At 37.4% G+C, this 26145-nt stretch overlaps 1 protein-coding gene across 2 annotated transcripts; it reads left to right on the top strand.

Moving 5' to 3' along the window:
- The first annotated feature begins 363 nt into the window (after positions 1–363).
- itsn2b (intersectin 2b) lies at positions 364–25902 on the top strand. Of its 2 annotated transcripts, XM_043262620.1 has the most exons (39): positions 364–574; positions 4950–5025; positions 6513–6605; positions 6843–6906; positions 7012–7178; positions 7920–8126; positions 8697–8778; positions 8880–9022; positions 9721–9784; positions 10077–10214; positions 10346–10449; positions 10829–11091; positions 11207–11356; positions 11487–11627; positions 11952–12039; positions 12160–12299; positions 13410–13546; positions 13909–14678; positions 14777–14901; positions 15372–15529; positions 15901–15991; positions 16086–16282; positions 16622–16665; positions 16995–17161; positions 17236–17281; positions 17357–17478; positions 17750–17846; positions 17945–18139; positions 20195–20316; positions 20596–20702; positions 20780–20963; positions 21261–21359; positions 21471–21638; positions 22795–23007; positions 23116–23237; positions 23430–23512; positions 24233–24316; positions 24396–24569; positions 24696–25902. In XM_043262620.1, the coding sequence occupies exons 2-39, from the start codon at positions 5019–5021 to the stop codon at positions 24851–24853; spliced, it is 5514 nt and encodes a 1837-aa protein (XP_043118555.1). In that variant the 5' UTR covers positions 364–574; positions 4950–5018; the 3' UTR covers positions 24854–25902. The 2 variants fall into 2 exon arrangements, with proteins under 2 accessions (XP_043118555.1, XP_043118556.1); XM_043262621.1 differs by lacking the exons at positions 15901–15991; positions 16086–16282.
- Positions 25903–26145: the final 243 nt, after the last annotated feature.

The following is a 26145-nucleotide window of genomic DNA, read 5'->3' as shown; positions in this document are numbered from 1 at the left end:
GTCTTTGTTTTGCTAATCAGTGTTATTTTTTCCTGCATGGTTAGGGTTTATTAGGCTACTATATACTAACATAGACATAAATAGTACCTTATTTCATTTTCACGTATTTTCTTTTCTAAAACTTGACTAGCACGGGCATAAAAGAGCATTAGCTTAGGAGAACGCCAACTTCATGATTAGCATAGATAGATGTAACCCACTTTGTATTTAATTTTTTTCAATTTCAATTTCATGTTTTAGTTACTACATAAAATCGCGCTGAAACCGACAGAGCCCACAGGTTTATCCGCTGGCGAGGGGGCAGCAGCGCGCCAGGCCCAGCTCTCAGCTCCTCCCATCGGCTCTTAAAGGCTCTTCTGCGCTCAGCGCTCGCGCACGTCCCGTCGTCGGCCATGTTGTTTGTCTGACAGCGCCGTGCGGCAACAGGTTGTCAAAGATTCCCAATAAAACACCGCAGAAGTTCTTTGAAGAAGCCCCGAAAGCCGATTGTCATCACGTTAATTCAGAGGACAATGAAAAAGGATATGTTTACCTCCCTGGAGATCTCGTAAAGTCAATAATGCTGTTGTGTAATGTGAGTACCTCCTGTTATACTCCTCAAATGTCTGCTCTTTTTAACGCTGTATGCTTCAATCACGCTCTACAGCTCGTCAGAATACGGTTACAATACTTATTACATACATGCCGTTTGTGTTGCGTGTAACGTTGAGCTTTTTTTTTTTGCTGATAATCGTTCGGTTTTACAGCAGTTGGGTGATGAGTTGGGAAAAGTGTCCAGTTTCACACTCTTCACGGTCCCTCAGAGCTTCGTATTACAAATATTAGAGCTCATTGTGGGTCATATGTGTCATTTCATGTAAGAGACCTGATCCAAAGTGCTTTCCAACATACTTTCTTCACACAAACCTGCCAGACGAGTGGCAAACTCGTCTGTCTGCCTTTCACCCTCAGATGTATGAAGCAGTCTAGTGGAGTTAAACCAAATACGTTAAAGTGATCTTTATTCGCTTATTATTGCATATTATATCGCAACAATGATACGTGACAATTGCCGGAACATGATCTAATAGATGATGATGATGATGATGATGGTTGTGTTTCAAAACGTACTGCGTTACCTAACTAGACAACATTCTTGGCCAGTGGTCAGTGTTTCTGATCCTTTCATTGGTTTGCCGTTTTTTTGTTCCATAGATTGCTCTTATATTGGTCCCTTTGCACCTGATGTCACTCTATACTGTAAACATTATATAACATTACATAACTTTCTTGGGCTTTTGATTTAGGGCTCTTTTAAATCAATAGCAACGTAGCTGATTCCTTTTTCAGTTTTCATGTTCTTGCAGACTCCGGGTCAGTGAAGGAGAACGGTTTGTCAGACCATAATGACTGATTTTCGTCCTTTATTTTCAGGTGAATGGTCACAGGCTTATCCTGTGAGGTTAACAGCAGGATTTTTGTTTATATTTTATGTTAGAAAGAGATTGCATAACATAGTTGTTCAAGTGCTTATCTTCATAACTTGCTCTTATCTGCCCTTCATCACAAATGCTCAAAACAGCTCATGTTATCTAAGCAGACTAATGAACAGATCTATTCCACCAGTGGTATTGTGTTAATTATTCGGTTTCAACCTGGAAAAAACAATATTTGCTTCAAAAAGACAGTTGGTAATGTTGGCCGTGATGATATACAGGGTTGAGAAACAAAGGACGCCGCAGAGCAAGTGTGATACAGTGTCTTGTATTTGTTGACCGTATGCATGTAATAAATAAATATATATACTGAAACGGATTTGAAATATAAGTACACTTATTGTTAACTGAAACAGTTAAAAATAAATAAAATATGTAATGCAAAAATATATATGTGCTAAAATAACACTGGCTAAAAATGGGTCTTTGTTTTTTTTAACATAGCTACTTGTACTACACCTAGGGAAATATTGGTTGGGCACGTAAAAAATGTTAACTACTGGTCCTGATGACTGTGCCAACAAGATCCTTTTTGATGAGCCCTGATGCATCTTTAGAAAGGTTCAGCGACGTTTTAGTAGCATGATGTTTATGCATAGTGTATATGTTTTCTTGCCAGCTGTCTGTTTGTTTGTTCAGGCTTCACTGACGTGACCTGCATGACCTTCTGCACATAAAGCCACCAGACAACATCTCTCAGAAAGAGCTCTGGGTACTTGGAATCTGTCAAACAGACGTATTTCAGTTAAACTAGTTCCATTTAATAACGCTAAGATAAAATAAACTAATTGACAAATAAGCGAATAGAATTTAATAGCATAAGGAAATTAAATCGGTACCAGCCGCCCTTAGCATCTCTTGTAATATTGCCAGAGAAATGTTTTTTTAATTTTTTTCATGATCAAGGCTCCACGCTCTCTTCTACAATCAGTGCTTTCATTTTATGAGAACTGAGAATTCAGTGGCAAGCACAAAAGTGAAAGGTCTTACAAACAGACAGGGTCTGTTGGTCTTAATGTGGGTTAATATCCTCTCCGATCACAGGGCTGTGGGTCCAGAGCATTTAACATTGTTTGTGACCTGTTCGACATCCTGTTTCGTTTTTGCTTTCCTCCCACTTCCTTCGTTCCTTTGTGGCTGTTAAATCATACGCAGGGTGGAGGCAGATGGTGGGTGGACGTGCACAGCTATGACCTCACCATCTATCTTTGCAGCTCTCGCATTGTACCACATTAACATAATGGATAAAAGGAAGGAAGAATGACAATTTGACAAAATGACAATATAGTGGATAGACAAAATATGTATGAGCTTAATCTTGAATATTTGCTGTGGATCAGTTGATGCAAAATTTGACCCAGCTGCAAATAACATGCAAAGCCACAATGAAATAACATCGCTCTCTCAAAGCTCTCAGGAACACAGCGGTTTTGAGAGATTTCCCTTTGACTCTGTATGCATTGAATCTCTCTTTCCAGTACATATAGTTTATCATTTAAATATGGTTGTTCTCGTTAAAATATGCAGTTTCTCCAAGATCATTCAACTTAGTTAATTCATTCATTTAATCAAAAGTGATGGTAAAGACATTTATAATGTTACAAAACATTAAATAAATGCTGTTTTTCTTAGTCATTTCAGTAAAGAATTAAAAAAAAAAAAAGTATCATTGGTTCCTCTAAAATAGTAAGCAGCACTTGATACGTTGTGAATATTGAACATTATAAAAATGTTTTTAGAGTAGCTTTGCCATCACCGGATTCAAATAGAAAATAATATTTTAAATAGTTTTAAACTGTCTAACATTATTATGAGCATTTGAAATTTCTTTAAAAAAATCTGACTTGCCTAATATTTGCACAGATTTGTGTCATGGCATTAAATACAACAAAATCAATCAATCTGTTCGTTACTCTCTGAATAAAAGAAAACCACAGCCAGTGTGTTAGAGGGGTAGAGAATGAGAGAAAAGGGAGTGATATGACACACATGACAAGCATGCCCTATGCGAGCGCTTTTCTGGAAGCTTGTCCTGTCTGACTGCATTCTGTTCCTCTATAGACCTGCTCCCACAGCCCTACCAGATACTGCCACACATCACTTCCTGTCAGCAACTTTCTCCCTGTTTTCAGTGTGTGTGTGTGTGTGTGTATATTCTGCTGTCAGTAATTGCTTTTGAAGACCTGACAGCTGTCAGATACGGTACAACTGGTCTGTTAAGTGACTTACGATTAGTGCTAGTCATATATTAACCAAGTGGCTGTTTGGACATTTTCGGGATCTGCCAATATACAAAGATATACTGACCACTTAATAGGGGTGTATAAAACTACAATGTGACTAGTCTGTGGTAGGACAGTCTTGTATAATTAGGCAGCATGGTGTCTACCAGCCCCCTGTCTGTTCATATGTGTTTCTCAGGGATATACAGCCCTTCAAATTCAAATAAACTAATAGATTTGTATTTGTATTCGTTTGACTTTTTGCCCTGTGGCAGCTTTGTGGGGAAAAAATTTATTATTTCAGTTATGGCGTAGTTTAATTTTTAGCATTGTTTGTGTGGTGAATGAAATGCAATGCAAATAAGATCTATATACTTGTTTTTGTACAGACGTACATTTAAATCATTATACATTATGTCTGTTTTGGTCTCTGTCTGTACCCATATCAACCCCCCCAGTCATATATAATATAATTATATGCCATCTTGATCTTTTTTCATGCGTACAGTACAAAGATGATGTCAGACTGTAATTGATTTAATGTGTGAATCAGAGTTCTTGGCTGACTCCCATTACTGACCCCCACCGCTGACATTTACCAGAAGCACTATTATTTAGTAAATATATTTATGATTTCATCTAACAGGTTTACTGGAATAAACCCAGATTGTGCTTTTTCATTATGCGTAGTAAGACATTATTAGGAGACAACTCATCAGAATTTTTTACCATTTACATATTTGCATCTGCACCAATTTGCATATTTTTGTCCAGTTTGGGACTTTTGAATAAATTTGAGGTGTTTTTCCTCTAAGTATGAGCTTTATTTTCCACTTCATAATACTATATCCATTAAAAGTTCTGTTTATAAGGGTTTCCTGGCTCTTATTTCACGTGTCAGGATTTGCAGGGTTAAAGCGTTGTTTCCTCCCGAAGTAAAGATCAAGCTTTAATTGCACTAAAATCCATTGTTATTAAGAGAAGCATATTGATGCAGTCATAAAAGTGTCATTGTTTAATACATTGTTTTTGCACAAGGAGCATTAGTCTGTTGAAAACATTTGTATGAGGAGTTTGGAGCTCTCATCTCACCCTTCCTCTCTCCTTCACACATCCTCTTCTCTCTCTCTTTCACTCGAAGAGTGCAGGATGGAGATAGCGACAGCTCTGCACTCCCTTGCCTGCATTATTAATGAGTGGACATTTCTTCTTTCTCTCTCTCTTTCTCTCTCTCTGTGTGTGTGTGGTGCAGATGACTGAGCTAGCCAGCTGAGACGAGGAGATCAGGACCGCTCTCCTCATATCCCTGCCACCTGCAGCCATGAATGGTAAGAGCTCTGCTTTATGTTTCTATGTGTGTGTGTGTGTTTACCCACGTGTTCCAACCAACAGGATTTGTGTGTGTGTGTGTGTGTGCGCACAGAAGACCTTTAGCCTCATAAATGCACTAGAACATGAGTTCTTTCCTTTTTATCATGTCTCGTTTATATTTGCAGCGTGTGTGCAGGTGCTATGCTGCTCTCACACACTGCAGCATGCGTTGCTCACACACACACACACACACACACACACACACACACACACACACACACACACACACACCAGTGGGTCTGACCGTCTGCTTTGATTTCTACTTGTCAGCAGCCCATCTGTCACACTGACACCTCACTGCTTATTGATTTTTGATAACTATTTTGTTAAAATATACATTTTGAAGATACTTTCCCAGTTTTCTCAGTAGCTATACATTTGAAGAACATTATGGCGCCACTCTGTAAATGTTTCAACTGAGGTTGTTTATTAAAAGTTTAGTTTTACGAGACGTTCTTTGGCATGTCTGCCTTTTGGAGAATGTTTATATTTATAAAGATGAATGAATGAATGAATGAATATTAGGACATTCAGACAAATTCAGCCAAAATGGCTGCTGTTTTTTTGTTTTGAATAAGCATTGCAGAGTCCAATTCCAAGGCACTGGAAGAATGTTATGTGATAAAGTAGATATGTTATGTTCAGCTAATCAAATTGTGAATGTAAAACTGGACAGATTTTAAATTTGGCTCCTCAAATTATGTCATTTCCTCTTTATTTTGTTATTTAAAATGACAGCTCACTATTAATTTTATGTAATAAATGGCATGACATTTTTATAGAATGCGTATAGTTTTGAGTTTTATGTATACTGCTGCTTTAAGCCGACTTAACTCTGAAATTGCAATAAATATCAGGGTGACACTAAGTGCATCTACCGTATATGCACTTTCACTTTAAAAGTTCAATTTCAGTCTGACTAATGTAATAGTTTGTCTTTTTAATATTTAATTTTATTTTACCTTTTCGTCCTAAATTTTACCAGTCTGGGTTTTGTAAAATCAGACCTAGACAAAGCAAACTGAAATGTTGTATAGTGTGTAGTGGTGTGCGTTATATATTGTTTGTAATAATGTTGTTTTAAAGATGTGACATTTTACATTTATTTTGCAAATAACTTGACAAAATACCTCTACAGAGCGCAGGCATACATTATATAGAGTCTAGACTAGTGTGTATACGAATTTAGAGTGTTATTTCTAATAAACCCGATTTTTTTTTTTTTTCTCCAAAAATGACATGATTACAGATAGGATATGATTTTTATTTTTTTTGTATTTATTTTTGATACAACAATTCTGAAAGACAGAAGTGATGTGCAGCGAATACCATTCAAACGGTTCATTTAAAAGTACCTGCCGATACTAGAATATTGAATCCATTTGCACTTTATTTCTTTTTCTCTTCTTCGTCCCTTATTCTTTTTGTCTACTCTTCTTTTAAGGTGCTCGGAGTATTTGGGCTATAACCCCAGAGGAGAGGGACAAACATGATCAGAAGTTTGACACCCTCTCGCCAGTACATGGCTTCATTACAGGTATGTGATGGGGAGTCATTATTCGAAGGTGTTAATGTTAAAAAAACCTGTTTTTATTTATATAATTATGATTTTTATTATCCATTTAAATTTTGAATAAGCAAATAATATTTTGGAATTTATTATATGTACAAACAAATTAGTTTATATGCTAGATATGAAATTATCATTTACCAATTTTGTTATTTAATTTATTTATAATTTATTTATTTTTCCAAACTTTTTTTTTTTGTATAGGGGAGAAGGCACGGAACTTTTTCATTCAATCAGGGCTTCCCCAGTCTGTGCTAGCTGAGATCTGGTAAGAAATCCAGATCATGCACAATCTTCAAAAAAAAAAAAAAAGAAAGAAAGAAATTGGAGAAGTCTTGCCCTGATAGCTTGTCTGTTTGCTTGTGTTTTGTAGGGCCCTAGCTGATATGAATAAAGATGGTAGGATGGACCGGCTAGAGTTTTCTATAGCGATGAAGCTGATCAAGATGAAACTGCAGGGACAGAATCTTCCTACAGCATTGCCTATCATCATGAAGCAGCCACCTGTGCCAGCTCCAACCATGCCAGCAACACCTCTTGGTACGCTGCCAAACTACACTATAACCTGCAGAGCGATGATCAGAGAGGGCATTGGGATTGTAACACTCTTGCACTGTAAATTGTGTACCGATTCACATTTTGGGTATTGTTGTAATGACAGATTATGAATGTTAATCAAATTATCACAAGTGTCCCAATACAGAACACACAAAATATTCTCTTCAGTGACCATAACCGACTACAGTCACACATGAATGCCACCAATACATCAGCATACAGTGTTCAGCTATTCAGCCTGCAATGTGTGGAGGTCATTTACGTAGAGGTCATTTAGGCCTTAAAGGTACAGTAGCACTTTAGTGTTATGTGAAAACCGTTTTGGTGGTGAAAAAACACTTAGAATTGAATTATAGTTTTAGCCAATGCTATAAAAGTCTAAAATACTGCAAAAGACACTTCCTCATTTGATAGGGGAAACCTCAGTCTTCATGAAAGTCCTTTGTATGACAGCAGGTGCACAGCTTGATGGCCACAAGATGCAGTCGAGTTGTAACGTGAAACAGATGGCTGTCAACACAACCTTCAAAGTGTACAAACATGTCTTCAGCTTCTCAGCTTTGAGATGTAGCTCTTGTTTTTGATATTTGTACAAAATAGATTTTTGCTAGTGTTAAACTCATAGCAAGGCCTCATAAAAAGAAATGGTTCGAAAACCTTGCGTAATCTTGATTTCTTATTGTCATGATGGGTCTGTTTGAATTTGCCCTTGTGCTTTTACAGGAATGGTAGCTATGCCAAATGTACCCATGATGCCCAGCGTGCCCATTTTGACCCCCATACCAATGACCACCATGAGTCCCATGCCAGGCATGACTCCCATGATGGGCCCCGGTCTGTCAGTGCCAGTGATGCCCACCATCAGCACTCCGGCCCTGCCTAACGGACCTATTGCCATTCTACAACCGACCCCCATCCCGCTCACTTCCAGTAAGAGACACTGTAACGTCACATGCCATTAAAGCTTGAATCTAGTCATACAGATTATGACATTTTGAAGATTCAGTGTGGCAGTTCTGTATATTTAACAAGGATGCATTAAATGGATTCAGATTAATAGCAAAACTCTTTTGTAGCATTGGAAAGTTGTGCTATTAATCTGAATCAATTTAATGCATCCTTATTGAATTTTTTACACTGCATTAAGTTGTTTGGGTTCAGCTTTTGAATGATAGTGTTGTGTCATTGTGGATATGTTGTTAAAGCCAAGGGCCCTTGTTAATTTACAGCGTGCTAAAGGTGAAATGACACTGATCTCTTACTGCAGTCAGCATTTTCTCTCTTTAGCCTTCCTGTGTCAGGACTAGCTTAGCTTGTGCCTATAAGACTGAGCTATATCTTGATTTAACAAGCAGCTCTTTATTCAAATGCCATCTCAAAATGATGACTCTCATGCATGATATGTTTTTTTCATTAATTCTTGGTACACTCTGTCTCTGGACACACTGCCTACATTTCTTGTTCAGGTGTGTTTGTTTGTGTTTTTTTATTTTCTTGTAGCTATCCCGGTTTCAAGTTCCTTTTCTTCTTCTCCGCTGGGCTTCTCCGTCACTCCATCTTTGCTGGACCTGGGCTCGAGCAGGTCAGGAACTTTCACACATGGACCTGAGTATATAGTATATAATTAATCGACTGACTGATTACTATCCGCATGCAAAGTGACTTGTGTTCTTATGTCTACAGTTCAAACTCCTCCCCCTCTACATCGTTGGCCAGCAACTCTCCTAAGGGCGGCCCTTCTGATTGGGCCGTCCCACAGGCATCACGACTCAAATACAGGCAGCAGTTTAACAGCCTGGACAAGCAAATGATTGGTTATCTAACAGGTATTTAATTATAAAGGATTTTAAAAAGAAAACGGTTGTTTATCTTACTAGTGTGCAAATAATGCCAAAGTTCAGATAGCACTAATGCGCTGTAGACTATCTTTAAGAATGCCTGGGGTCAAAACCTTTAAAATGCCACTGTGATTACTATAATAATCTCATGATTTTAAAGTTAATATAGGATGTAGAGACTTTTGCTGAAGGCTAGTGGTGCAGTAGGATGGCAATCCACACCCATGTGGCTCATCTGCAAAGCAGTTGACTGTATCACTTACATACCACATGACAAAGAAGAATTGCAGGAATGAGGACATGGGTACAACATGACTTTGTAAGGTTTATCTCACAGGTTTATGGCATTAAGTGTAAGCTCACTGCCTACATCTCTGGGGGAAGCTGTTTTGTTACACGTAACTTGAGAATGGCACTCATTTTTCTGTTTGAGAAGAGTTTGTAGGTGTTGTAATGTGTTGATGGTTTAGGAGGATTTCAGCATTGTGACATTAGGAATATCAACCAGCTCTAGTCAGACCAGTTATTTTAGTACAGCGACAGTATCAACAAGCTGGTTGTTAAAAAAATGGCAGTGAAGACTTTTTCAGCTGTAAGGTTTTTTTCTAGTAAAAAATCCTGTTCTATGAATATGGTAATTAGCATCCATATGATTTTTTTTTTAATTATTATTATTTCTTCTGCAGGTCCTCAAGTGAGAACTGCAATGGCTACAACAATGCTTACTCAGACTCAGCTAGCTGCCATCTGGTAGGTGTTTTGCATGAGACATTTTTTATAAAATTTTAATCAAGATTTCTTTGCACGAGAGTGGTTGCATGCACTATATACATGTAATTGTTAATTTATGGCAGGCCTAATATTATAAAGCATGTAAAGGTAACTTTAGAAAACTGCTTTTATGTACTGTTCTTATTAACTGTACTTTTTTTTTTCTCTTTGGCATATGATTCTTTTTCTTTTGAATTTTGAACATTTCAGATTGTGTAAATTAGTTGTGTGCCCTGATTTTATGACACGTTTGTTTGTTTGTTTTTGTCAGGAATCTTGCTGATGTGAATAAGGATGGTAAACTGCAGGCTGATGAGTTTATTCTTGCTATGCATCTGGTAGACATGGCTAAAATGGGACAGCCGCTGCCTATGGCACTTCCTTCAGAGCTGGTGCCATCAACATTGAGGTACTTCTGACTAGTTTGTAACCTGACTTTTTCAAATCCAAAACTCTGGTTGTAAAATACATGTTAAATTACTATCTGAATTGCTTCATTTATTTTGTCAATGTTTTTTCTTCATAAATGTGAACCTCTAGGGGGAAGCATGGTGATTCTGTGAATGGGACCACTCCCTCGATCTATGCAGGCCTGGCTGAGGACCTTTATGAGTCTGAACCTCCACAGAAATCAAGGAACAATTGTATGGGCTTACTCCACACCCATTATTACATAATTCAAATATCTATAACTTGCTTTAAAAAAAAAAACCTCCCACGTTTACATCAGGTATCAAAGAGTTAAAACACAGATTGTGAAATATTATTTGATTTGGTGAAAAAGCCGTTTAAGCAGTTGGTATGAATAATTTTCTGAATATAGAATAAAATCTAATTTTAGTGCGCTTACCTGGCTGTGACTAGCCACAGCTTATTTTTAGCTTCATCTCTCCGTATTATTTTATACAAACAAATGTATAAATATTATTGCATTAAAAAGATGATGTTGCCAAAAAAATGTATACATTTTATATTTGTGTTGCTTACAGTTTATCATAATTGTTGTGTGCTTTGTGTATCTAGTGACTTTTGAGGATAAGTTCAAGAAAAATATGGAGATGGGAAATGCTGAGCTGGAGAAGCGCCGACAGGCCCTGCTTGAGCAGCAGCGCAGAGAAGAGGAAAGGAGGGCGCAGATGGCCAGAGAAGAGCAGGAGAGAAGAGAGAGGGAGGCACGAGAGCTGGAGCTGAAGAGGAAGAGGGAAGAGGAGCTCAGACTGGAGCGACAGAGGGAGCTGGAGAGACAAAGAGAGGAGGAGAGACTCAGAGAGCTGGAGAGGAAGGAGGTAAGAGGTTCAGGTTCATTTCCCAAAATGTGTTTACGTTTCTCAAAACGTTTATATACATGCACAAAATTCAAGGAAACATTTTTGCTAAACACTCATGAGATGATCCTTACAGGCAGCCAAGAAGGAGCTGGAACGCCAGCGGCAGCTTGAGTGGGAGAGGAGGAGAAAGCAGGAGCTCCTAAACCAGAAGAGTGAGGAGCAGGAGGAGATCATTAAGCTCCGAGCCAAGAAGAGGAGTCTGGAGATGGAGCTGGAGGCTGTGGTGAGGATATAAGACTTAATGTTGTCAACTACTACACTTCAACTACACACTACTGCACAACACATTTCTATTATGTACAAAATTATTCTAATTCCCCTTTTTTAAAATTGATATCCCTCTCTCTTTTTAGGGCAACAAGCAGAAACAAATCTCTGACAAGCTTCGAGATGCTGAAGGCAAAAAGAGAATTCATAAAAATGAGCTCGAAATGATCAACCAGAAAAGAGACTCCTGCATCACAGAAATCAACTATCTGCAGAAACAGTTAGAGGTCTGACTGCTGCATCTGAAATAGCACAAATGAACTTTTGAATTCAAGTTCCATATATATATATATATATATATATATATATTTATATAAATATGTCTATATAAATATATTTTTATATATATTAGATGTAGACTGCTTCATATATATTCATTTTGTAATAAAATGACTTTTAAAACATTTTTTTATTTTATATGTAGACTGCTTATATATATATATATGTAATCATATATGACTTTTATGTATTTATATATATATATATATATATATATATATATATATATATATATATATATATATATTTTTTTTTTTTTTTTTTTTTGGCAGGAATTTAAGAGAAAGTTGGGCCAGTCGACCATAGAACAGCAAAAACTCAATGACAGACTCCGCAGCCTGAGTCTGAACAACCTCCCTAGTAAGACATATTTGGACAGTTATTGCTCCCCCAGTAATAATATTAATAATAAACCATGTTCCCTGCAATTTTAAAAGCGCACCAACATTTATTATTATTTTTTTTTTTTGTTTGATGCAGTTGGGACAGTGAAAACCTTACAGAGGAATGTAGAAGACAAGGATCTTACCTGTCGAAAGCTTAAAGAGCAGCTTAATGCTTTGGAGAAGGAAACTACAGTTAAATTAGCAGATATGGATCAGTATAAGAAAGAAATCCAGGTAAGCTATTAAAGAGCTGAGCTATTACGCAGCCATGACTAATAAATGCATGCAAACCATTCAGAGCAGCACAAACTAAGCTGCACAAACTATTTTATTCCCCAGCTATTTAGCATTTCTGTAACAAATCTTTCTTAACCGATCAGTGCTAACAGCATATAGACTGTTCCTGATGACACTAATGCGAGTAACCCCTATGCTTTTGTCCCTGTGTCTTTATCACTAGCTGTAGAGCTTTTCTGTCTGTCTGTCTACTTGTCTGTCTCTCCCTGGCTTTCGCTGCAGTTTGAGGAAATGGATGACTGCATGCTTAAAGGCCTGCTCTCTTTACTGAGTTGCCTCAGCAATCTCTTCTTCCTTTTGAAGGTCTCTTTTTTTCCCTTTTTCCTGCTCGCTCTTACTGTAGCAGCTTCACCTTTAGATCATTACCAAAGGTTCTTTACCACTCCTATTATAAGAAAAGGATGCGCTTAACCCCCATAATGTGACTCGTTATGAGTGAAACATTATTCAGTGGGAGATTAAATATAAACATATCAGGTGATACTGTATATTATTATTTGTCTATGCCTTTTTTTGTCTTTTTTTTTTTTTTTACAAGGGAAGTCTTTTCAGAGGTGGGGTACATATGTTTTATTATTATTATTATTATTATTTTTAATTATTTTAAAAAGGTTCACACATTGATCGCAATGTGAAATAATAATATTCATTTTATAAAGTGTTAGTTTGGTGTTAATTTATTTTTTTTTATTTTTTTTTTATAATTTTAATTTAGTTTTTTTTTAAGTTTTAGTCACTTTAGAGGCTTAAAGTCAACATCAGTCCTTTTATTGTGATCTACCTTTTGATTGGGAAAAACTTGATGTGGATAAACTAGTTTTGATTTGGAATATGGAAAATTATGCATTGCATACCGGAATGGAGTCAGACGTGTGCTAAAAATATTACCTCAAGGCCTAAACGCAATAATCAATTCAGTAGAAAACCAACTTTTCTTTTATTAACAGTTAAGCTAAAAACCAAATATCAGTGTTAATGTAAATTTTGATTTCAGTTTAATCGTAAGGTTGTTCTCAGTGTCTCATAATCTTCTGGTTTGTTAATTAGGATCTCAGAGAGAGCCAGAAGACACAGCAGTCTGCTTTGGAAAAGCTACGAACTATTAAGGAAGAGAAAATCAGAGAGCTAAAGAAACGCAAGCAAGAGGAACTGGAGAACAAGAGAAGAGAAGAGGAAGAGCAGAGGTACAATTTTTATTTGTTTATTTTTTTGGTCTGTTTCACAGGACTTAGCCTAAACTAGGTTTAGGACATAGTTCAATTTGGACATTTGAGTAATTTTTATAAACACGCCTTAGGATGCACACCAGTAATACTTTTTTCTAAGACAAAACAAAGACACTGGCATGTCTTAAGATCAGCCAATGCAACTTTCTTTTAGTTGAGACTGCTCATATTAACATTTTAGTCTAGGACTTGGTTTAAGCCTTGTCTTTGAAACCAGGGGTTAATTTAACTAAGACCTAGTCCTGGCTTAAACTAAGCCTTGTGAAATCAGACCTAAAAGAATTCCTGATTTTACAAGCTAAATGCCTTCTCCTATACAGACGCATCAAACTGGAGAAAGAGCGGCAATGGCAGGAGAAACTGCGGCGTGATGAGGAGGAGAAACAGAGGAAAATACAGGAGGAAAGAGAAGCCAAACTTCGTGAGGAGGAGGAGAAGGAGAGACAAGCTCGTTTACAGGCTGCTAGAGAACAAGCAGAACGAGAGCGCAAGGCCCGCGAGGAGGAGGAGAGGAGGCGGAGGGAGGAAGAGGAAGAAAGGAGAGAACAGGAGAGACGCAGACTTGAGGAAAAACGGAGGCAAGAGGAGGACCACAGGCGACGAGATGAAGAAAGGAGGAAACTGGAGGAGGAGAGGAGGAAACTAGAAGAAGAAAGGAGAAAACTGGAGGAGGAGCGAAAGAGGCAGGAGGAGTTAAGATTGGAGGAGGAGAGGAAGCGCGAGGAGCGTAGAAGAGCAGAGGAGCAGAGAAGAAAAGAGGAGGAGAGACGAGAAGAGGAGAAAAGAAGGGAGCGTGAGGAGGAGGAGAGAAGGCGACTTCGTGCACAGGAGGCTGCCATGAGAGATGCAGAAGAGAGAAAGAAACTAGAAGAGGAGAGAAAAAGAAAAGAGGAGGAAAGGAAAAGGCAGGAAGAGGAGGACAGGAGGCGTCGGGAAGAGGAGCAAAGGAAACAGGATGAGGAGAAGAAGAAGAAACAGCAGGAGGAAGAGGCTGCAGCCGCAAGACTGAGAGACGATGAACATAACAAGAAGAACAATGTTAAATCAGACATTGTTGCTGCTCTTCTGCGAGGCCTGGAGGAGAGGAAAGGTAAGAAAACATACCGTAAGATTTAAAATCAACTAGCATGTCTAGTTCAGCTATCTCTGATATGATTGGAATGATTGAAGGTATCTGTGTGATTTCAGGCAGCAGACATCCTCTTGGCACACAGCACAGGAGATCAGCGGCACTGACAACCTTTAAAGCCCTCTACCCCTTCACTGCCAGAAATGATGATGAGCTCTCCTTCGAAAGCGATGACCTGATTGAGGTCAGTTTGAGAGCAAATATCACAAAACATGCCTGGGGCTTGGTTTACTCCAAAATTTAAAAGGCAAAATATCTATTGCTTTTAGATTTAAAAAAAAAAAAAAAAAAAAAAAAAAACTCAATGTGACATGGAATATGTATGGCTAATAATAAAGAAACCGGCACAATTACGTTAAATAGTAATAATATTTCTCAATATTACTGTTTTTACTGTGTTTTTGATTTAGCTCGGTGACCAAGAGACTTTCAAACTTTCACATTCTGATGTTTGTGTGTGTGTGTTCTCATATTTATCTGCAATTTCAGAATGATTTTTCTTTGTTTTTTCTTATGTGTGATGCAGAAAACATTCTGTGTGGCAGTTATACCAACTGTTTTTTTTTTTCCAGTGTTTGTGGAAACGTAGTTAAGCTGTGAAACTCAAGTCAGCGTAAGGTTCAGGTTTACTCAGCTGGAACTGTGTTTGTTTAGGTGGATGAGAGCATAGAGCGAGAGCAGGGCTGGCTGTACGGCTGTCGACAGGGGAAGATGGGCTGGTTCCCTGAGAGCTATGTGGAGAAGCAGGCCAAATCAGAGGCTCCACTCGTGACCAAACAAGCCCTAAAGCCACAGGTCTCCATCTCTGTCAGGTGTGATCTCCAGTCTGACTACCTCATACTGTTCAAATGCTTCATTCACACCTTTTGCACAATCTTTCTCAATCTGCACTCACAGACAAAGTTCATGTAGGTACAGAGTTTTTACAGACAACATCCACAGCTACAGACTGCATGTCTTTCATGTAAAACAGGCCGAATGCATTTTGAGTACAAGACGTGTTCACACCAAGTCCGAAAGTATGAACGAAATTGGGCTTAAGTCAAAAAAATAAATACACGTGGAAGAAGGTCTGTCAGTATTAAGACTTTGTGTGAATATAGTTCATAAAGATGCATCGTTTCATTTCGAATCTTGAGCGTGATGGTGGATGTGGAATATTCTAAAACACCTTCTTCATCAGCAAACTGAGCGATGGGCCGAGTGGATCACGGTTGAACTCCGCTTTCACCCCCACCCATGCCACGGGCTCTGCCTCCTCCCACCATGGTCAGGTATGCAAGATTCCTTGAGAATAACCGCATGGTGTTTAAGTAAGCTGCAACTTCCTTGTGGTGAAATGCAGTGACATTTGCTGCGTGTTTTCAGGTGCTGGGGAATGTGCAAGCTCAAGCTCTGTGCTCGTGGACCGCGAAGACCGACAACCACCTCAACTTCTCCAAAGACGACGTGATCACAGTTCTGGAGCAGCAGGAGAACTGGTGGCTCGGAGAGCTTAATGGGGTTCAGGGGTGGTTCCCCAAAAGCTATGTTACAGTGCTGAGCGCTAACGATGCACATGCAGAGTAAATACGACAGGGCTGATGTGGTTCAGTATGAATAATAACAGTGCTGAAATGTTTGTGACCAAAATAGACTTGAGTATGTAGCTGTGAGTGTTACATGTACTTTGTCTGTGGAAGAAGTTCAAATGAAATGGTATTTCAATGTATTTTTTAACTAAAACTCACTGGTGTCCTGAGGTGCAGAGGTTCCTGCAAAGATACTAATTCTGACGTTGTTGGCTTCATTTTCTTTGCTTACGGTTGTCATTTATTCATTTGGCATTTAACAGCTTTGTCCTGAAAAACTATTCAATAGTTTGGAGTTTGCTGCTTCTTTAATGTGAGAATTTTCCCCCATAGTTCCACTGATGGAGCTGATACAGCAGATGGATCCAGCTATGAAGGTATATGAATAATATGAATTTATTTTAAATAGAAATCTGGTTTAACGAAATAAATGTTTTTTACTTTTTTAAATTTTCTACCAATTTGATTGTGTCTTTGTTGAGGGAAAGTGTATATTTGTGCCATTTAATAATTAATTCTTTAGCGTGATTTAAGCATTCTTTGAGGTCAACCCAGACATTTATTCCCTGTCTGTGTACAGTATATTCATTTTCTGTGTATTTTGTGTCTGTTACGCCCCGTGAACACACCACAGATTAATCTCTTGACATCAGTATTGCGTTCCGAGTTCCCCTGAACCGTGTTTGTTTGTTGATCCTGTCATCAGAATATGTGGCACTGTACACCTATGAGAGCCCTGAGCCTGGAGACCTGACCTTCACCGAGGGAGACACCATCCTGGTATCAGAGAGAGAAGGGGAGTGGTGGAGAGGCAGCATCGGAGACAGATCAGGAGTCTTCCCCTCCAATTACGTCAAACCAAAGGAGGCTGATGTAATTTTATTTTTAAAGACATTTTATACATGTTGTTGGTTTGTGATAATACATTTTCTTTTTCTCTTCATTAGACATCAAGTCTCTCTGGTAAACTTGGAACACCTGCAAAGAAACCAGGTAAGTACATATCAACATATCAACATCAACATTAATCATAATTATTTAACCTATAATGTGTTATTTTGTTTGTAGAAGTGGCCCAGGTGACCACTGCTCACACAGCTGCAGGTGCCGAGCAGTTGAATCTAGCCCCAGGACAGCTCATCCTCATCCTCACCAAAAACCCCTCTGGCTGGTGGCTCGGGGAACTGCAGGTGAATGAGCAGTTCAGGCTTAAATACCTTAAAGGAGCCATTACCTCCACTTCCGTTAATCAAGGAACTAATAAAACACAGTTTTAACTGATTTTACTTAACATGTGCCATGTTATTTATAATGGATATATTAGTGAGTTTCAGTTATTAGATTTAATTTAATCTACTGTCAATATATCTGGAATTGTACAAACGACAATTGGTGATATTTAAATAAATCAATAAACGTGTATCTCAAAAAAGCGCCAAAAGTTTTTGTTTGTGTCTTCAGGCCAGGGGGAAGAAACGTCAGAAGGGCTGGTTCCCTGCTTCACATGTCAAGCTTCTGGGCTCAAACAGCGGCAAATCTACGCCTGCAACTGCAGCTGGTAAGAAACAGAACCGCTTTTTTTTTTTTTTTTTTTTTTTTTTGAGTGCGTGTGCATGAATCTCTCCTCATTGCTGTCTCTGTCTGTCCTCACTGTAGTCGGCCAGGTCATCGCCATATACGACTACACCGCAGCGAATGAGGACGAACTGAGTTTCTCAAAGAGTCAAATTATCAACGTGCTGGACAAAAGCGATCCTGACTGGTGGAAAGGAGAACTCAATGGGGTCACGGGCTTGATTCCTACCAACTATGTGAAAATGACCACCTCTGATTCTGACCCCAGTCAGCAGTGTAAGTAGAGACCCATAAACAGACCAGTCTATTTTGGTTATGTATTCTTAAGAATTTTGTTGGGTTTGGTTGTGTTTGCAACTATAAAATCTGCTCTTTTTTTTTTTTTTTTTTTTTAATTAAAAATCCTGTCTATGCTTTTTAAATGTGGGTGTTTATTATACAAAATGATTTGTATTTATGACGGAGTGTATTACAATTTCATTACATTATTATAATGACATTTTTAATCCTGCTTTAAATATTATCAATATTTAGTGTTATTTTACGGTGCCTTATGATTCATTTTATTCTGACAGTTATAATGGAAATGGTATTTCCAGTCTTTTACAAGTGTACATGTAGTATTTAATCTAATGCTAGACGTTTTGTCTTCTCATACTTCTTCATATTTAGCCACGCGTTTATGTCTCTACAATCTTTTCCTCTTAGACCCTGTTTTTCATTTGTGTCCTTCTCTGAAGGGTCGTAATGTCTTTCCTTTCCTTCATCCATAAGAGACCCGCTATCCTCCTCTTATAGTGGAGGTGGTCCTGTTGAAACCACCATTTACACCCAGTCGCCCTCCTGTATCTTTCCTCTTTCGAACTAAAACCAGGCTTTGACTGGAAATCTGGATGTAGTTAAATCTAGTTTTCTTTTTTTGAATTTCCTAACGGTGGCAGCTTCTTTCATACGGTCATTTTGAGACTCACAGTAAAGCTGCTGCTCTTCAGTTTGGTCATTTTTAAGGGACGTTACATTTTAAGGCATGTTACAAAGTGTGAAATTGCCTCAGTATGTCACCGCGGTCACGCTAACGATACACTTCAAATATGGTCATAATGCAACTTTAAACTTAGTATTAGTCTCTGGTCGTTGAAGGCACTTTGACATTTTAAAGAACGAACAATTGTCACTTTTTGGAGGCGGTTTCACCTCGATGGTTTTCACTCTTTTGCTTCCATTTTATTTATATTCAATTTGTTTAGTCATTTCAGTGTAAAATCAATGTAAGAGCAAAAGACAAGTTGTTACTGTCTGTGGTGTATTTGTGCAATTATAGTTCTGCTGATGCTAATTTAAGCATTAAATGCTTTCGCCTTAGGTATATTGTTACATATTTACTGCGTTTTATGCCTTGTTTGTGCATGACTCGCTTGTGTATAAACAGATTTGTTAATATTATATGGGAAACTATGCAAATAGTTGTGAAGTTGTGGACGAATGTTTGCCTTAATATCATTTTATTGGATGTTGTTAATAATACTTCAGACATCTCAAATACTTGGATCTTGTACTTATTTGATTTGAAGAAATCTAGACATTAAAGTCTTTTGAAAAAACAAACGTCGTTCCTTTTTAATTTTTGTAACATAAGTGTTCAGTGCCAAAAACTTTTAGATATGCATTTTTTAAAAGTGAATCAACACAAAGAAACCCATAAACCCCATAAATGTGTTTTTGTTTTGTTTTTTTATCATCTATAGTACAATGTAGCCATGTAATGATATAAATGGGTTTTGTCTTTTTTTGTATTTATTATATATTTTTTTCTATTATATATAATTTTTTTATTTATTTATTTTTGGATGGAGGTGTTTCATGTATTTCACCACCCTCATGAGTTTCGTACTGATAGCATTCCTCTAGTTAATCTTCACTGCCATCTACTTCATCCTACTGTTGTATTATGGGTGAAAACAGAATAATCCTGCATGCTTGCAGTGTTCATTACAGTAAATGAGCAGATTCACAAAGCACAGCCCATAAAAAAATGAGCGATCATTCAGGGGGTAAACTGCTATTTTTACGGCTCTGGGATGTGGATGAAGGCACCACTAAAGGCACCCCGGATGGTCAAAAGGACAGACCATCAACAGGTGAGGACTGACGTTGGAGCGGTTTGAAGTGTCGTCAACACGCTGCGACTGACATTATCCTGCTTTTAAGTGTGCTTGAGTGTGTTTGCAGTAAGGCTGTTGAAGGATCTTCTGTAGCCGTCAGTTTGTGTGTGTTCTGTTGTTTATGGGCTTCAAGTGTGTGGGTGAGTTCACCTGTACTGTTTTCTTGTAGGGTGTGCTGACCAGAGCACTCTGGATTCAATGAGCCCGCAGGAGAAGAAACGGCAGGGATACATCCATGAGCTCATTGAGACAGAGGAGAAATACAATGAAGATCTACAGCTGGTCCTTGAGGTACACAGAATAACAACTAATTCACATTTAACTTTTTTTTTTTTTTTTTTTTTTTTTTTTTTTTTTTTTTTTTTTAGCAAACCGGTTTTGTCCAGTTCGTCTTAGAAATCTGAATAAAATGTACAATTATTTGTTTAGTTATTAAATGAAATTTAGTATTTTGAGTTTATATATTCTAATGATTTTTCAGTATGACAGTACAAATTAACAGTGCATTGAAAGTACAAATATTCCAAATAGTGTAATATAGCATTTGTTTTTCTTGTTGTCTTTCTTAAGGTCTTCTACAAACCCATGTCTGAATCAGGTCGTCTCACTGAGACTGAAATGAACATGATATTTGTCAACTGGAGAGAGCTTATCCAGTGCAACTCAAAGATGCTGAAGTATGTAAGGTTAACTTCTGAATATCTGTGTCTTTTTCCAGTGTGCAGTGTTTCATGCATGCTGTGTATATTGTCAGGGCACTGACAGCGAGGAAAAAGACGGGAGGAGAGAACATGCCTGTTCATATGATCGGAGACATCCTGGCCTCTGAGCTGTCACACATGCAGGCCTACATCCGCTTCTGCAGCTGTCAGCTGAACGGTGCCACGCTGCTGCAACAGAGAACCGATCAGGAGGCGGACTTCAAAACTTTCCTCAAGGTAGCTTCACATGCATCACTTGAACGGTTAAAAAGCCTTGTTAAAATAGACATTTAAGCTTTATTTCACTTTTATCAAACCAAAATTATGCAAAGCTATTTTATCTTTGATTTGATATCTTAATAAATGAAATTTTAATTATTTTATTTTTTTGCAGTTTGTGGTCTTTCAGAAGGACATTTTTGAGTGCATACAGTATATCTCAAGTAGTAGAATTAATAGTCAAATGTAATACTATAATTTGTATTTACATCATCAGTGTGTTTTTACGTTAATTTTAGTTTTTTTTTTTTTCAGAAAATTGCTACAGACTACCGTTGTAAAGGAATGCCTTTATCCAGCTTTTTACTCAAACCTATGCAAAGGATCACTCGCTATCCTCTCCACATTAAAAATGTGAGTAAAGTGAAAATGACTTATTTTAGATCAGTTTCGTTAATCTATATCGGTTATTTTTAGATGTTGGTAGACAGTGCAAATGATTAGTGAATGTGTGTGTGTGTCCAGATCTTGGAAAGTACTCCAGATGGCCACACTGACTTTAATCAGTTGCGAGAGGCTTTGGAGAAGGCAGAGCTTCTCTGCTCTCAGGTGAACGAAGGTGTCAGGGAGAAGGAGAACTCTGATAGGCTGGAGTGGATCCAATCCCATGTGCAGAGTGAAGGCATCACAGAGGTAAAAAAGCACAGCATTTAGTCATCTGACGGTCTATGTACCATCTGATACAAGTAGCTGATGCTCAAAACATACATTACAAGATCAGACTTAAGCTAGGCAAACGCTACCATTGAGAAGTCAGAAGGAGCTTTACTGCCAAGTATGTTTGCATATACAAGAAATCTGTTTTAGTGTTACAAGCTTCCAGTACACAGAGACAAAACGCAGATGATAAAAACAAGGTGTTAATGGGTCAAAGACTTCAAGATATCCGAATTCACAAAAGTTCCATAGAATGCACATTAATGTAAGTCAAGTGTCTACTTTTCAGGCTTCAAATACGTTTTTGGAGCATAAAATGTAAAGCTTTTGTGGACATATTGTTACACTGGCATTCAGTGTAATACGTACAAGTCAGAAAAAGCATACATTTGACATACATATTGTATTAAAACATATAAAAAGTATTACCTTTTTTGTGTTTTAAAACTCTTACTGACAAATGGGCAAAACATAGGCTAGCGGCAATTTAAAGAATGGAAAATCATGAGTGTAAATGTAAAAAAACAACAACAAAAAAAAAAAAAAAGGTTTTGGGGTTAAAGAAATTCATTTTAGTGTCAAAAATTTGGGCTCAGAAAAACCTAAATAATTTTGTAATTTAAACAGACAAACGTTAATGTTTTGGGGGACAAATACACCTACTGTTAGTGTTATGGTTTAGCACTTTTTCCAAGTTTGACCCTAATAAATACATACATAAACATAAACCACAAAAAAGAATAAATTGTACGTGTGAAATAGATCAAACTTAAGTTTGAAGCCTGTAAGGTTTTTAAATATTTTCGAAGAAGTATTTTATGCTCACTAATGATGTGTTTATTTGAACAAAAATGAAGTAAAAGCTGTATTTTTAGCATAAAGTCCAGTTTTAGTGATTCTTCATGAACTATTTTATATGCTGATTTGGCACTTAAGAAAAATGTCATATTGTAAAAAAACAAAAACTAACATTGTAAACTGTCTCTGATCAATTTAATGCATAATGTAAATTTATTTTATTTTTTTTTAAATCATAGACTAAATTTGAATTAATTTAAAGACTTTGGCTTAACCTTTCATATTATGCAGTATGTAGTGTTGTTTTTTTACTCTTCTATTGCCATTTATCTAGAATCTGACCTTCAACTCTCTGACCAACTGCTTGGGTCCTCGTAAATTGCTGCACAGCGGGAAAGTGTTTAAGACAAAGAGCAATAAGGAGCTATACGTCTTTCTCTTCAACGACTTTATGCTGTTCACTCAAGCCGTCAAGCAGTTCACGTCCTCAGGAACAGACAAGCTCTTCAGCCCCAAGTCCAACACCCAGTACAAGATCTATAAGACGGTAGGGTTCCAATTATCTTTTATAGAGTAGTGCTCCTGTATGGTTAAGCCTTCAGGGCAAAAACATTTCCAAATAAAACTGGAGTATTGTGTATGTTTGTGTTCCCAGCCTGTGTTCCTGAATGAAGTTCTGGTGAAGCTTCCTTCAGATCCGTCCAGCGACGAGCCTGTTTTCCACATTTCCCACATAGATCGTGTGTACACACTGAAGACCGAGAACATCAACGAGAGGTCAGTTTCAGCGATCGCTTGCTTTATCACTCTTATCAGCAAGCCACTATTTACTGAACACACCAGAGGCTTTATGAACCAACAAAGGAATGCTGTTGTCGCCACACTGCATGGGTAGAGGAAAAAAAAAACCCCTTTTTTTTTATGCTAGCAAAAAAACCTAATTGTTTGATCTCCTTGCTATCCTGCTAGGACTGCATGGGTTCAGAAAATCAAAGCGGCATCAGAAGGATTCATTGAGACGGAGAAGAAGAAACGGGAAAAGGCCTATCAGTGTAGGTTTTATGTATTTATTTATTTGATACGCTAAATATGTGCACTCAGCTATTACACAACAATCCAAAGGTTTGAGGTCAGTAATATTTTTGTTAAATTAATACTTTTATTCAGTAATTTTGCAGTAAATACATTTTATAATGTTACAAAGAATATTTATTTTCAAAAATACTTGTTTTGAGGTTTCTATACATCAAGGAATCCTGAAAAAGATATTTTGGCTAAAATATTAAGCAGCAAATTAGTTTTTAACATTGTTATATTCTGATTTGGTACTCAAACATTTATTATCAGTGACTTCTGAAAGATCATATGACACTGAAGACTGGGGTAATGATATAAAAGTAATGTAAATTCAGCTTTGCATGATATGAATAAATGCGTGTTTTGGCGAGAAATCCAAATTTACTAGATTTATTTTGTAAGCACACATTACTATTTTTAACAATTCATAACAATTAATCTATGAAAATTGTTGTGTTTTGACCTCTTTAATCCAAATTTGAAAATGCTCCTCTCCTCTAAAACGACAGCCTTTGATGACATAAGTAACCACACCCCTCCAACTGTCACCGTTCATTCTGAATGAAACGCCTGCTTTACTACATAAATTCTTACTGACCCCAACGTTTTGATTGGCAGTGTATTTCATAGTCTGGAAATAAACAAACATAAGCAATACAACAGGTTGGCTAAGTTCTCGTTTTTTTGTTTCACAGCTCGATCAATGAAGGCAAGTGGAATCGGTCGCCTGCTAGTCACCATCTTGGAGGCAACAGAGCTGAAATCCTCCAAACCAAACGGTGAGCGGTTTTATTGTATAACGATAATTGGAAAAAATCTTCCCAAATCAGTAGTTTAATACTTGTTTTGTTTTTTTAGGAAAAAGTAATCCATACTGTGAAGTGACCATGGGTTCTCAGTGTTACACTTCCCGAACCATCAATGACACCGTCAACCCCAAGTGGAATTTCAATTGTCAGTTTCACATTAAAGACCTGTATCAAGATGTCCTCTGCATTACGATCTTTGAGCGGGAACAGTTTTCACCAGATGGTGAGTGTGAGAAATAGCGAGCATACTACGGCTTCTGTATAATTTGTTAAACTGGACAGCATCTTTATGTTTTAACATGTTTAATCACACACCGACGTTGTTACGTTTGTCTTTCTTCCTCCGTAGACTTCTTGGGTCGCACCGAGGTTCCTGTAGCCACTATTAAGAAAGAGCTTGAGAATAAAGGTCCGTCCACTAGGAGGTTGCTGCTACATGAAGTTCCCACTGGAGAGGTTTGGGTTCGGCTTGACCTGCAGCTGTTTGACCACAAAGCCCCCAAATGAGAGCGAGGGTGTCCCTTCAAAACTGCACTTCAAGCACAGCTTCTCACCACTAGCTTCTTGAGATTGCCTTAAAATGTTCTCACTACTGTGGAACGTATTAATGAATGTGTGACCTTAAGATAGACGAGTTAACGTTCACAACTTTGCCAAGTTTTGATTTTTGTCCAATTGACATGGGAATTTTTGTTGTTAGTTTTATTGCCTAAATAATTTACTACTGGATGTAGAGCTATCTCAGGACCTATATTTTGCTTCAAATATACTGTATTTTTTGCTGCACAGAAAGCTATATTTGTTAAAATCATAACTTGCCTAGACCTGAAGCTGATGAGTTTTTTTTTTTTTTTTTTTGTACTTGAATATTCTCATTAGCAACTGTAAACCAGGTGGGGTTGTTTTTTTTAATCCATTATCCGTCTGCCTTACCTGCCAGTTCTTCCATTTAACTTCACAACTATAGAATTAATTTGCACCAGTTGACAGCTTATTAGCCTGTGTAATATGGAAAGTTTTTTTTTTTTTTTTTTTTTTTGCAGAGCTTACTAGTTTTTATGTAGGAAGGTACAAATGAGGTGATTAACCAGGGGTGATTGGTTAACGGTCTAATCACTGTTAATTTTGTGTGCTTGACTGAGTTTTATTTATGTTAATTTATGCGTCTTGGACTATCTGCACATTTTACGCTGCCCACCGTATATGGATTGCCGTAAAGCATTCAGAAAAGGTCTTAATATTGTATATTTTTGCTGAGATGGAGTAGTTTGAACGTTTATTCGAGAGATTGAATCACTGAGTTTGTCTCTTAGGTTTTATTTGTTTTAGTTTTAAATATAAGTGTAATAAAGTTTGTTGAATATTCTGAAAATGTTTTTGTTCTTAATGTTTTTTTTCCTTACACCCATTTTTCTTTATCATTCTCTCTCGCCAGTTTTCATTTCCTTTCGACCAAGTATTAGTTTTGAAAAACGGTCTAATAGTGTGTTGTCAGAAAGACCTCCAAGCACAAATATGCAAAATCGGGATGCAAATAAAATAAATACTGTAAAGTATACTGGGTGAGTGTCTTTACTACAAACGAAATGTTTTATTAACTGCAAGAGGACACTTATTTTTTTCACGGCTGGGATCAGAGCCGCTGAAGAGCATTAGATTTTTTAATATGCATATTATATTACAATTAGCATAGTATTTAAGGTTAAAATATGTAATACCATGACCACTACATGACAGTATGGCTGTTAAATATCTTCATAATAGATCAATTAATAATAAATGTTTTGCTTTAAGACATT

This window comes from Puntigrus tetrazona, chromosome 17 (assembly GCF_018831695.1).
Source record: "Puntigrus tetrazona isolate hp1 chromosome 17, ASM1883169v1, whole genome shotgun sequence".
NCBI lineage: Eukaryota > Metazoa > Chordata > Actinopteri > Cypriniformes > Cyprinidae > Puntigrus > Puntigrus tetrazona.
This window is presented reverse-complemented; position numbering and strand designations above follow the sequence as displayed.